The sequence below is a fragment of the Numenius arquata genome, unplaced genomic scaffold (genome assembly GCF_964106895.1).
Source record: "Numenius arquata unplaced genomic scaffold, bNumArq3.hap1.1 HAP1_SCAFFOLD_558, whole genome shotgun sequence".
Classification (NCBI taxonomy): domain Eukaryota; kingdom Metazoa; phylum Chordata; class Aves; order Charadriiformes; family Scolopacidae; genus Numenius; species Numenius arquata.
The window spans coordinates 9,919-22,765 of NW_027414880.1; the positions used below are offsets into that span (position 1 = coordinate 9,919).

General features: G+C 61.0%; 1 protein-coding gene across 1 annotated transcript in view; it reads right to left on the reverse strand.

Annotated features, from left to right (window-relative positions):
* Nucleotides 1-3,116: 3,116 nt before the first annotated feature.
* Nucleotides 3,117-12,847, reverse strand: part of LOC141478244 (chromodomain-helicase-DNA-binding protein 3-like) — a gene marked incomplete at its 5' end in the record, with an annotated part of 83,895 nt that continues 74,164 nt past the window's right edge. Inside the window, 4 exon segments of the mRNA XM_074167356.1 lie at nt 3,117-3,220; nt 3,800-3,926; nt 5,558-5,721; nt 9,497-9,692. Coding sequence (XP_074023457.1) covers nt 3,117-3,220; nt 3,800-3,926; nt 5,558-5,721; nt 9,497-9,692 — 591 coding nt within the window.

Here is a 12,847-nt window from a genome sequence, read left to right on the forward strand (position 1 = left end):
AGGACAACACGGGCCCAAAGGTCCAGCGGCCAAGAAGAACCAGGAGGAGACGGTAAAAACTCGGGGCTACAGAGGAGGAAGAGGAGGTGGAGGAAAAGGAGGTGGAGGAAGAGGAAGAGGTAGAGAAGGAGGAAGAGGTGGAGAAAGAGGAGGAGGAGGAGGAGAAGGAGGAGAAAGAAGAGAAGGAGAAGGAGGAGGAGGAGGAGGAGGAGAAAGAGGAGAGGACATAGTGGAGAAAATCCTGGCGGACCTGGCGGTGGGGAAGAAGGTGAAGGCCAAGCCCTCCCACCCTGGGGAAGCCCCCACCTTCCTGACCCCCATCGTCGCCATATTATCGGCCGCCAGCTCCCAGGGCAGTCTCCTGGAGGAGCCCACCCAGGAGGTGACCTGGTGGCCACCACCCGGCCCCAGGGGGCAAAACCGGTGACGTTGAGTGTCCTGAGAAACCTTCTCAGGAGACCGGATGGTGGAGATGGAGCTCTGGGGCCAACTGGGCTCCAGGAGGCCCTCGATGGACAACCTCTGGGTTGGCCCAACCAATGGAAGAGGTGACCAGTTCAAGGCCATCCCTGGTGCTGGAGACCAGCCTGAAGACCAGAGAGGTCCCAGTTGGAGCCGTCAGGAAAGAGACGAATAAAAACACGGCGGGGGGGGACACACACCTTTTTTAATGGTTCTCAACTGGAACGAAGGAGGGTTTTCCACTTGGCCATGGCCCACCGTGGTCCTAGAAGTGGGGTCACCTGAGGGACCTTCCCCGGGGACCTCTTCTTTGGAAAGGAACCTCCTTTTTTGGGGGGCAAGAGGAGCCACGGGGCACTTTGGAGCCACGTGGTGAAGACCTGGGGTGGCCCCGGAAGGGAGTGGAGAAGATGGGGGTCCAGCTGTGAGGTCCTGGAGGCCACCAAGCGTCAGGTGGAGGCCACCTGGGCTTCCACCCGGGGCCAGAAGGGGCCGGAGAAGGAGAAGGCTCAAGGGCTCAGTTGTCTCCCGATTTATTTCCTATTTCTCTCTCCAATTATGAAACGCTCCGAGCAGATGCCCCCGTTTGGCCCATGGAGGTCACTGGTGGGACTGGGAGGAGCTGGGCTTGGCCGTCCCCACCCTCCTGGGGCCTTATTTTTTGTCTTAATTCATCCATTTTTTGGCAACGAGGAAGGGTTTTCCCCCAGCAAAGGATCCCCTCGTGGTGCTCTCATGGGCTTGAAGGGTCTCCAGAAGGTTCACTTAATGGTCTTTACTGGTGGAGCAACGGGGTCTCCAGTGTCCCAAGGGTCTTCGCCATGGGGGGGGTGTTGGGGTGGGGTCAGGAACTCTCCTGGTGTGTCCCCCCCCCCCCCAAAACCCACTTGGGTCCAACTCCACAGGGTTCTCCTCCACCAGGAGACCTCCTCGACCATCTCCTCCGGTTCCGGAGCCACCCCCCGCTACCCCCCCCATGGCCGTTGCCGGGGGGGGGATGGACACACTGAGGGGGGGGGTCCCATGGGCGGGTGGTGGTTCTGGTGTCTCCCCGGTGCCTCCTCAGGGCCCAGCAGATCCCTCGGGGTTAATAATAAAATGATTTTAATTAATCTGGTGGCCATCCCCACGGTGACACAAGTGGCCATGACCATGCTGGTGACCATCCCCATGACCACATTGGTGGCCACAGAATCCTCATGGTGGCCATGATGGAAGCCATCCCCATGACCAGGTTGGTGGCCACAGGACTACACGGTTGACCAGCCCAAAGGCGGCCATGATGGAAGCCGGCCCCATGACCACGCTGGTGGCCACAGCACCACAGGGGTGACCATCCTCATGGTGGCTGTGGCAGAAGCCATCCCCATGACCATGTTAGTGGCCATAGGGTTGACCATCCCCATGGTGGCCATGCTGAAAGCTGTCCCCGTGACCAGGTTGGTGGCCACAGGACCACACGGTTGACCAAGCCCATGGTGGCCATGATGGAAGCCGGCCCCATGAGCACGCTGGTGGCCACAGGACCACAGGCGTAACCATCCTCATGGTGGCCATGATGGAAACCGTCCCAATGACCATGTTGATGGCCACAGGACCACAGGCGTGACCATCCCAAAGGTGGCCATGATGGAAGCCACCCCCATGACCAGGTTGGTGGCCACAGGACCACAGGGGTAACCATCCTCATGGTGGCCATGATGGAAACTGTCCCAATGACCATGTTGGTGGCCACAGGACCACACAGTTGACCGTCCCAAAGGTGGCCATGATGGAAGCTGTCCCCATGACCATGTTGATGGCCACAGGACCACAGGCGTGACCATCCCAAAGGTGGCCATGATGGAAGCCACCCCCATGACCAGGTTGGTGGCCACAGGACCACACAGTTGACCATCCCAAAGGTGGCCATGATGGAAGCCACCCCCATGACCAGGTTGGTGGCCACAAGACCACACGGTTGACCATCCCAAAGGTGGCCATGATGAAAGCTGTCCCCATGACCAGGTTGGTAGCCACAGGATCACACAGTTGACCCTCCCCACGTTGCCCATGACCCACCCCATGACGAGAGGTGACCGTCCCGCCCCCCCCTCCCCGGGGTGTAGGTGGCCGGTGGCCACCCAGTTGCCACCCCCGGTGGGTCGGGTGCCGCCGAGGGAGGAGCGGAGGCGGGTGCCGTAGCCAAGGAACCGGGTTTTATTCTGCTGCGGTTAAACAAGTGCCCGAGCCCCCGGGGGTGGGGGGGGTGGGGGGGGGAAGGGGGGGCCCTGGGGACACCGGGGTTGGGGGGGGACGGACCCCGGGGGGGACACCGGGGCCACCCGGACCCCGGGGTCCCCCCCCGCCACCGGGGATATATATATATATTCATATTTATAGTTGCAGTGGTCCTCGTCACACCCCCTCCCCCTCCCCCCACCCCCCCCCCCCCCCAAAAAAAAAAAACAAAACCCCACCCCCAACCCCGGGGTGTTGCCCCTCCCCCCCACCCCGCATTTAGGGTGAAACGAGGCATTTCTGGCAGCGCGCCCCTCCCCCCACCGCCTCCGGATTTTGGGGGGAGGGGGCAGGGGCAGCCCCGGGTGGTGGGGGGAGCAGGGCGGGGGCGGGGTGTTTTGGGGTGAGGGGCCCCCCCACGGCCCCCCCCTCCCTCAGTCGTCGATGCAGATGACTTCGCCCCCGCGGGGCTCCTTCTTCTCCGGCCCCTCGGCCTCGCGCTCCCGTTTCACCAGCACCGGGGGGCCGTTGGCGGCGGCTGTTGTTGGGGGGGGGGGGGGAAAAGACCCAAGTGTCTGGGAGGGGGGGGGGTCCAGACACCCATCATCCCCCCCCCCCCACCACCTTGGGACCCTCCTGAGGACCCAAGGCACCCAGGGACCCCCCCTCTCTCCATGGACCCAGGAGTCTGGGGACCCCCCACCCGTGGATCCAGGAGTCGGGGTGTCCTGTCCCCCCCCCAAGAACCCAGGCATCCGGGACCCCCCCCCTCCATGGACCCAGGAGTCTGGGGACACCCCGTGGGACCCAGCCATCCGGGACCCCCCCACCCATAGACCCAGGAATTGGGGTGTCCCCCCCTCCCATGGACCCAGGAATCCAGGTTGCCCCCCCCCCCCCCCCCATGGACCCAGGAGTCTGGGGACCCCCCCTCCACGGACCCAGGAGTTGGGGTGTCCCCCCCCCCATGGATCCAGGAATCCAAATTGCCCCCCAGCATGGACCCAGGAGTTTGGGGACCCCCCCCCCATGGACCCAGGAGTTGGGGTGTCCCCCCCCCCCATGGACCCAGGAGTCGGGGTGTCCCCCCCACCCCCCCATGGACCCCCGCACTCACCGGTGATGAAGGAGCCCGGTGGCATCTGGCTGTAGTTGGCCCCTCCAGGGGGGAGGGCTCCGGCCGGGGGGGTCCCAAAGGTGCCCCCGTAGCTCTGGGGGGTGGCGTAGGGCCCCGGCGGGAAGGTCTGGAGAGAGATGGGGACACCGCTGTCACCTCCCCCATGGGGACATCACTGTCACCACCACCCCCCCCCCACCCCACCACGTAGACGCCAGGATTGGGGCTGGGGGGGGGCGCTTCTGGAGAGATCTGGCTGGGGGTTCCCGAGGTGGGTGTCACCACGGGAGGGGGTGTCCCCAAACCGGGGATGTCCCCAAGAGGGTGGCCCTGGGGCAGGGTGTCCCCAGTCGGGGTCCCCAGGACAGGAAGGGAAGGGTCCCCCAGGTTTTGGGGGGGATGTCTCGATGGAAGGGAGGGTCCCCAGGGAAAGGATGTCCCCAAGGGGAGGGGTGTCCCCAAGGGGAGGGGTGTCCCCAGAGCAGTCTGACCCTAAAGTTGGGGGGGCAAACTGCCCCCCCCCCCCCCCCCCCAAGACAGGGGACGTACCCAAAGTGAGAGGTGACCACAAGGAAAAGGCGCCCCCAAGGTGGGGACATCCTTAAGGTGGGGGATGTCCCCAAAATGGGGGCACGTCCCTTAGAAAAGGATGGCCCCAAGATGAGAAACGTCCCCAGGGTGAGGAACACCCCAGGGTGAGGAACACCCGGTGAAAGGCTGTCCCCAGGGCGAGGAACACCCCAGGAAAGGCTGTCCCCAAGATAACAAACATCCCCAAATTGGGGGATGTCCTTGGGATGGGCTGTCCCCAGGGTGAGGAACACCCCAGGATGAGGAACACCCCGTGAAAGGCTGTCCCCGGGGTGGGGGGTAGATCCCCAGGGTGAGGAACACCCGGTGAAAGGCTGTCCCCAGGGGCAGGAACACCCCAGGATGAGGAACACCCCATGAAAGGCTGTCCCCAGGGTGAGGAACACCTCATGAAAAGTTGTCCCCAGGGTGAGGAACACCCCATGAAAGGCTGTCCCCAGGGAGAGGAACACCCCGGATGAGGAACACCCCGTGAAAGGCTGTCCCCAGGGAGAGGAACACCCCATGAAAGGTTGTCCCCAGGGAGAGGAACACCCCAGGGTGAGGAACACCCCATGAAAGGCTGTCCCCAGGGAGAGGAACACCCCAGGGTGAGGAACACCCCATGAAAGGCTGTCCCCAGGGAGAGGAACACCCCATAAAAGGCTGTCCCCAGGGAGAGGAACACCCCAGGGTGAGGAACACCCCATGAAAGGCTGTCCCCAGGGAGAGGAACACCCCAGGGTGAGGAACACCCCATGAAAGGCTGTCCCCAGGGTGAGGAACACCCCAGGGTGATGAACACCCCATGAAAGGCTGTCCCCAGGGAGAGGAACACCCCAGGGTGAGGAACACCCCATGAAAGGTTGTCCCCAGGGAGAGGAACACCCAGGACGAGGAACACCCCGGATGAGGAACACCCCGTGAAAGGTTGTCCCCAGGGAGAGGAACACCCCGGGGTGAGGAACACCCCGTGAAAGGTTGTCCCCAGGGAGAGGAACACCCCGGATGAGGAACACCCCATGAAAGGTTGTCCCCAGGGAGAGGAACACCCAGGATGAGGAACACCCCGTGAAAGGTTGTCCCCAGGGAGAGGAACACCCCGGGGTGAGGAACACCCCATGAAAGGCTGTCCCCGGGGCTGGGGGGTAGGTCCCGGGGGTTGGGGGGGGTGGGGGGGTGACTCACGGGCGGGGGGTGGCTCTCGGTGCCCTTGCTGGCCAGGCGGCTGAGGATGCTGCGCTCGGACATCTGGAGGCGGGCGGCGATGGGGGGGATGCGGGAGAGGGTGGCGGGGAGGCGGGTGACGTCCGCCTTCATGTCGCTCAGCAGCTCCTCCAGCTGGTTCAGCACTGGGGGGGGGGGGGGGGGGGTTGGTTTGAGGAAAAAGGGAGGGGGGAGAAAGAGAGAGAGAGAGAGAGAGAGAGAAAGAGGGGGAAGGGGGCGGGGGGGGCCCGTCAGCGCCGGGGGGGGGGGTAGGGGGGGCCGCCCCATGCCCACTCACAACTTACTCGGGGGGGGGGGGGGGGGTGTGCTCTTAAGTCATTCCTAAGTTACCCCAAAGTTGCTCTGAAGTCACCCCAAAGTTACTCCAAGGTTACTCCAGAGTCACTCCAAGTTACCCCACAGTTACTACTAAGTTACTCCAAGGTTATTCCTAAGCCAGGCCTAAGTTACTCCAGGGTTACTCCTAAGTTACTCCAGGGTTACTCCTAAGTTATTCCAGGGTTACTCCTAAGTTACTCCAGGGTTACTCCTAAGTTACCCCAGGGTTGCTCCTAAGTTACTCCAGGGTTACTCCTAAATTATTCCAGGGTTACTCCTAAGTTATTCCAGGGTTACTCCTAAGTTACTCCAGGGTTACACCAAGGTTACTCCTAAGTCTCTCCAAAGTTACTCCAGTGTTACCCCCAAGTCACTCCTAAGTCAGCCCAGAGTTACAACTAAGTTACTCCTAACTTACTCCTAACTCACCCCAAAGTTACTCCAAGGTTCCTCCAGAGTCACTCCTAAGTTACCACAGGGTTACTACCAGGTTACTCCAAGGTTACGCCTAATTCCTACGTTACTCCAGAGTTACTACTAAGTTACTCCAAGGTTACTCCTGAGTCTCTCCAAGGTTACTCCCCATTTACCCCAAAGTTACTCCTAAGTCACCCCAGAGATACTCCAAGGTTACTCCTAACTTACTCCTAAGTCACCCCGAAGTTACTCCAAGGTTCCTCTAGAGTCACTCCTAAGTTACCACAGGGTTACTACCAGGTTACTCCTAAGTCTCTCCAAAGTTACTCCAGAGTCACTCCTCAGTCACCCCAGAATTACTCCAAGGTTACTCCAGAGTCACTCCGGAGTTACCCCAGAGTTAATCCAGAGTTACCCCGGAGTCAATCCTAAATTACCCCAGAATTACTACTAAGTTACTCCAGGGTTACTCCAGGGTTACGCCTAAATCGCTCCGAAGTCACCCCAGAGTTACCCCAAAGCTACTCCAAGGTTACTCCTAAGTCACCTGAAAGTTACCCCGGAGTTACTCCGAGTTACTCCGGAGTTACCCCATGGTTACTCCAGAGTTACTCCAGAGTTACTGGAAACTACTGGAAGGGGTGGGAGATACGTGCGAGGGGGGGGGGGGGGGAAGCCTGATCGCTACTCGGGGAATACTCGGGGGATACTCGGGGGATACTCGGGAGGGGGGGTTATTCCGGTAATACTCTGGGGGTGCTCCTTAACAGACCCCGGGGACACTCGTATCGGGCTGTTTACTGGGAAGATACTCTAGACGCACCGGGGATACTCCAGGTTTACTCCTTGGACACTCCGGGTGTATTCCTGAGATACACTGGAGATAATCCGGAGATACTCCTCGCATACTCCGGGGATACTCCTGAGACACACGGGAGATACTCCGGGTCTAGCCCTTAGACACTCCTGGGATACTCCTTAGATACTCCAGAGATACTCCGGGTCTACTCTTTGGACACTCTGGGTCTACTCCTTGGACACCCCAGAGATACTCCGGGTCTACTCCTCGGGCATACTCCGAGTCCACTCCTTGGATACCCCAGAGATACTCCAGGTGTACTCTGGAGATACTCCGGAGATACTCCGGGTCTACCCCTTAGACACTCTGGGTCTACTCTCTAGACACATCGGAGATACTCCAAGATACTCCAGGTCTACTCCTTGGACATCCCAGAGATACTCCAGGTGTACTCTGGGGATACTCCGGAGATACTCCGGGTCTACTCCTTAGACACCCCGGAGATACTCCAGGTCTACTCCTCACACACTCCAGGTCCCCTCTCTCGGGGACACTCCGAGCTGCGGCACTCGAGGCTCTACGCTGTAGCTACTCGGGGGATACTCCGGACACGCTCCGAGACACCCCAGTCCCCTCTCCAGACACAGCAGAGCTACTCCAGGGACAACATGTAACAACACCCGAGATACTCCAGGGATACTCCTGAGTTACTCCAGGCTTATTCTGGAGATACACCGGAGATACACTAAAGATATTCCCGGGATACACCTGGGATACACTAAAGATATTCCTAGAATACACTAAAGGTACTATGGGGATACTCCTTGGATACACTAAAGGTACTACTGGGATATACCTGGGATACACTAAAAGTACTCTGGGGATACTCCTGGGATTCACTAAAGATACTCTTGGGATACACCTGGGATACACTAAAGATACTCCTAGGAAACGCTTAGGATACATTAGAGATACTCCTGGGATATACCTGGGATACACTAAAGATAATCTGGGGATATTCTAAACATACTCCTGGGATAATACTAGGATACACTAAAGATATTCCTAGGATACACTAAAGTTACTCTGGGGATACTCCTGGGATACACTAAAGGTACTCTGGGGGTACTCCTGGAATACACCTGGGATACACTAAAGATACTCCTGGGATAATCCTGGGATACACTAAAGATATTCCTGGGATACACTAAAGGTACTCTGGGGATACTCCTGGAATACACCTGGGATACACCTGAGATACTCCTGGGATACTCTAAAGATACTCTTGGGATACTCCTGGGATACACTAAAGATACTCCAGAGATACTCCGAGCACTCTCATCCCTTCCTCCCGCTCAGGGGCTGCAGCCACATTCCCGCTACTCAGGGGCTACTCGTTACACGGCCCCCGAGACCCCTCCGGGCCCCCTCAGCCTATCCCAGGGATACTCCTTCCTTACTCCAGCGACAACCCCTGGAAAACACGTTAAAGACACCGGGGATAGCGGGAGGATACTCCGAGGATACTCGGGGGGTACTCAACACGCTCCAGAGATCCCTCTGGGGAAACACCGCCCCGGGGACACTCCGGGCCAAAGAAGGGACACCCCGTCCTTACACCAGCTTTACTCCAGGTTTACTCAGGGCACGCAGCGGGGATACCGCGGCCACCGGGATACTCCCAATATATTCCTTTCTCACCCCAAAAATACTCCGAGGAAACAAATTACTCCCCGGGTCGTAACTTTGACCAGCGGGCTACTCCGAATTTACTCCGCTCCCCAAAAAATACTGCGGACGAAGGCATTTATTTACAGGCTACACGGGACATACTAGTGACATGCTAACGCCATGCTAGTGACATATTACTTAGTGACATACTCCGGCCTCACGCGACAGATACTCAGCAGACACAGCGCAAAGCGACAGAGGCACCCGCCGGCCCCGCAGCCCCTTGGGGGTGACCCTAAATCCACCCCCCAACCCCCCAACCCCCCCCCCAACAACTTTACTCCAGGGTTACTCGGGGAAAAACCCCCGTTACCCTTAGAAAACCCCTCGGGGGACCTCCCCCCCACCCCCCCACCCCCCCCCCACCCCCCTCCTTATCCCCCCCTTAACCCTTTCCCCGCGCCACCCCCAAAATCCCCCCTCCCCGGCCGCCAGAAAGCACGCGCAAGAGCAAGGATACACCGGGAGCCGGTTGGGAGGAGAATTTCCCCACTTTTAATTGATTGAGAGCCGCGGGTACAGAACCAAAAAAAAAAAAAAAAAAAAAAAAAAAAAATAAAATAAAAAAAAAAAAAGAGGTGCGAGGCGCTACACGGGGCGTCCGCGCCGGGGGCGCCGGCCCCCCCGCCTCTTACCCTTGTGCAGGACGGCGTTCGCGGGCTTGTTGCCCGCCAGCGACTCCTTGGACAAGTGCTGGTGGCTCTCGGCCAGGCACTCGACCTCGGCGAAGCGGGTGTTGAGGGCCATGGCGGGGTGGCTGGGATCCTGCGTCATGTTGAGGTACGCGGCGCGACGGAGCTGCTCCTCGATCACCAGCGCCTGTTCCAACAGCTGTCGGGGAAAAGTTTGGGGGGGGACACACACACAAGGGAGAGGGAGGTGACAAGGAGGGGGTGGGGTAGGGACACGGGCAACCAGATGTGACCCACAACCATCACTAGAGACCACGAGGGGGGACCCCAGGGGTCTGGGAACCCAGGTGGGACTTCACCCCAACAATGACCGGGGGGGACCCAACTTTGACCTCAACACCCCAACAATGACCGGGGGGGACCCAGGGGTGGGGGGACCCCAGGGGTCCAGGAACCCAACTCTGACCTCAACACCCCAACAATGACCAGGGGGGACCCAAGGGTGGGGGACCCCGGGGGTCCGGGCACCCAACTTTGACCTCAACACCCCAACAACGACCTGGGGGGGACCGGGCACCCAACTGTCACCTCACACCCCAACAATGACAAGGGGGGGGACCCAGGTGTCCGGGGACCCAGGTGTGACTTCACCCCAACAATGACCGGGGGGACCAACCCAACTTTGACCTCAACACCCCAACAATGACCAGGGGGGACCCAGGGGTGGGGGGACCCCAGGGGTCCGGGCACCCAACTTTGACCTCAACACCCCAACAATGACTGGGGGGGACCCAAGGGTGGGGGGACCCCAGGGGTCCGGGAACCCAACTCTGACCTCAACACCCCAACAATGACCAGGGGGGACCCAAGGGTGGGGGACCCCGGGGGTCCGGGCACCCAACTCTGACCTCAACACCCCAACAACAACCGGGGGGGGGACCGGGCACCCGACTGTCACCTCACACCCCAACAATGACTGGGGGGGACCCAGGAGTGGGGGGACCCCGGGGGTCCGGGAACCCAACTCTGACCTCAACACCCCAACAACGACCGGGGGGGACCCAACTTTGACCTCAACACCCCAACAACAACCGGGGGGGACCCAGGGGTGGGGGGACCCCGGGGGTCCGGGCACCCAACTTTGACCTCAACACCCCAACAACGACCTGGGGGGGACCGGGCACCCGACTGTCACCTCACACCCCAACAATGACCAGGGGGGACCCAGGGGGTCCGGGCACCCAACTCTGACCTCAACACCCCAACAACGACCGGGGGGGACCCAACTCTGACCTCAACACCCCAACAACAACCGGGGGGGACCCAGGGGTGGGGGGACCCCGGGGGTCCGGGCACCCAACTTTGACCTCAACACCCCAACAACGACCTGGGGGGGACCGGGCACCCGACTGTCACCTCACACCCCAACAATGACAAGGGGGGGGACCCAGGTGTCCGGGGACCCAGGTGTGACTTCACCCCAACAATGACCGGGGGGACCAACCCAACTTTGACCTCAACACCCCAACAATGACCAGGGGGGACCCAGGTGTCGGGGGACCCTGGGGGTCCGGGCACCCAACTCTGACCTCAACACCCCAACAAGGACCATGGGGGACCCAGGGGTGGGGGACCCTGGGGGTCCAGGCACCCGACTGTCACCTCACACCCCAACAATGACAAGGGGGGACCCAGGCATCTGGGCACCCAGCTCTGACCTGACACCCCAACAATGACCAGGGGGGACCCAACTTTGACCTCAACACCCCAACAGAGCCCAGGGGGGACCCAGGTGTTGGGGGACCCCGGGGGTCCGGGCACCCGACTGTCACCTCACACCCCAACAATGACAAGGGGGGGACCCAGGTGTGACTTCACCCCAACAATGACCGGGGGGACCAACCCAACTGTGACCTCACACACCAACTTTGACCTCAACACCCCAACAAAGCCCAGGGGGGACCCAGGTGTCGGGGGACCCCGGGGGTCCGGGCACCCAACTCTGACCTCAACACCCCAACAAGGACCAGGGGGGACCCAGGGGTGACTTCACCCCAACAATGAACAGGGGGGACCCAACTTTGACCTCAACAACCCAACAGAGACCAGGGGGGACCCAGGGGTGGGGGGACCCCGGGGATCCAGGCACCCGACTGTCACCTCAACACCCCAACAATGACCAGGGGGGACCCAACTTTGACCTCAACACCCCAACAGAGCCCAGGGAGGACCCAGATGTCGGGGGACCCCAGGGGTCCAGGCACCCGACTGTCACCTCACACCCCAACAATGACAAGGGGGGGACCCAGGTGTGACTTCACCCCAACAATGACTGGGGGGACCAACCCAACTTTGACCTCAACACCCCAACAATGACCAGGGGGGACCCAGGGGTGGGGGGACCCCGGGGGTCCGGGCACCCAACTGTGACCTCACACCCCAACTTTGACCTCAACACCCCAACTTTGACCTCAACACCCCAACAGAGCCCAGGGGGGACCCAGGGGTGACCTCACACCCCAACAATGACCGGGGGGACCCGGGGGGACCCAGGGGTCCAGGCACCCACCACTGGCCTGACCGACCACTCCCCTTCTCCCCCAGCAACCCTCTTGCACGAGGCCCCTCTCATGCACAGCCCATGTGCAAGCCCTGCCCCCTTTCCATGGCCACCTCCCCCCTCTCGGGGCACTCGTGCGAGAACCCGTTGTGCCCACACCCTTGTGCAAGCCCCTCGTGCAAGCCCAGTTCTCACGTGAACCTGACCCTCGTGCGAGCACCACACTCACAGACACAGCCCTTGTGCAAGCTCAGCCCCCGGTGCCAGCACAGCCCCCCCGTGCAAGGGAGCAGACCCTCAGCGTGAAAGCTGCCCTCGTGTGAGGGCCTTGCACAAGCCCAACCTTAGTGCAAGACCCTCGTGCAACAGCAGCTGCCACGTGTGCGCCTTGCATCAGTACCACTCTGGCAAAAGTCCCATGCAGGGGCCAGCCCTTGTGCAAGCACACCCCCCCCATGTGAGCACTCGTGCGACCCTTGTGCAAGCCCCCGCGCGAGACCCTCGTGCAGCAGCAGCTGCCGCGTGGCTCCTTGCGCCGTGGCACGAGCCGCACGCGGGGGCCAGCCCTCGTACAAGCACAGCCCTCGTGCAAGCCCTCATGTGAGCCCTCGTGCGAGCCCCCGTGCGAGACCCTCGTGCAGCAGCAGCTGCCGCGTGGCTCCTTGCGCCGTGGCACGAGCCGCACGCGGGGGCCAGCCCTCGTACAAGCACAGCCCTCGTGCAAGCCCTCATGTGAGCCCTCGTGCGAGCCCCCGTGCGAGACCCTCGTGCAGCAGCAGCTGCCGCGTGGCTCC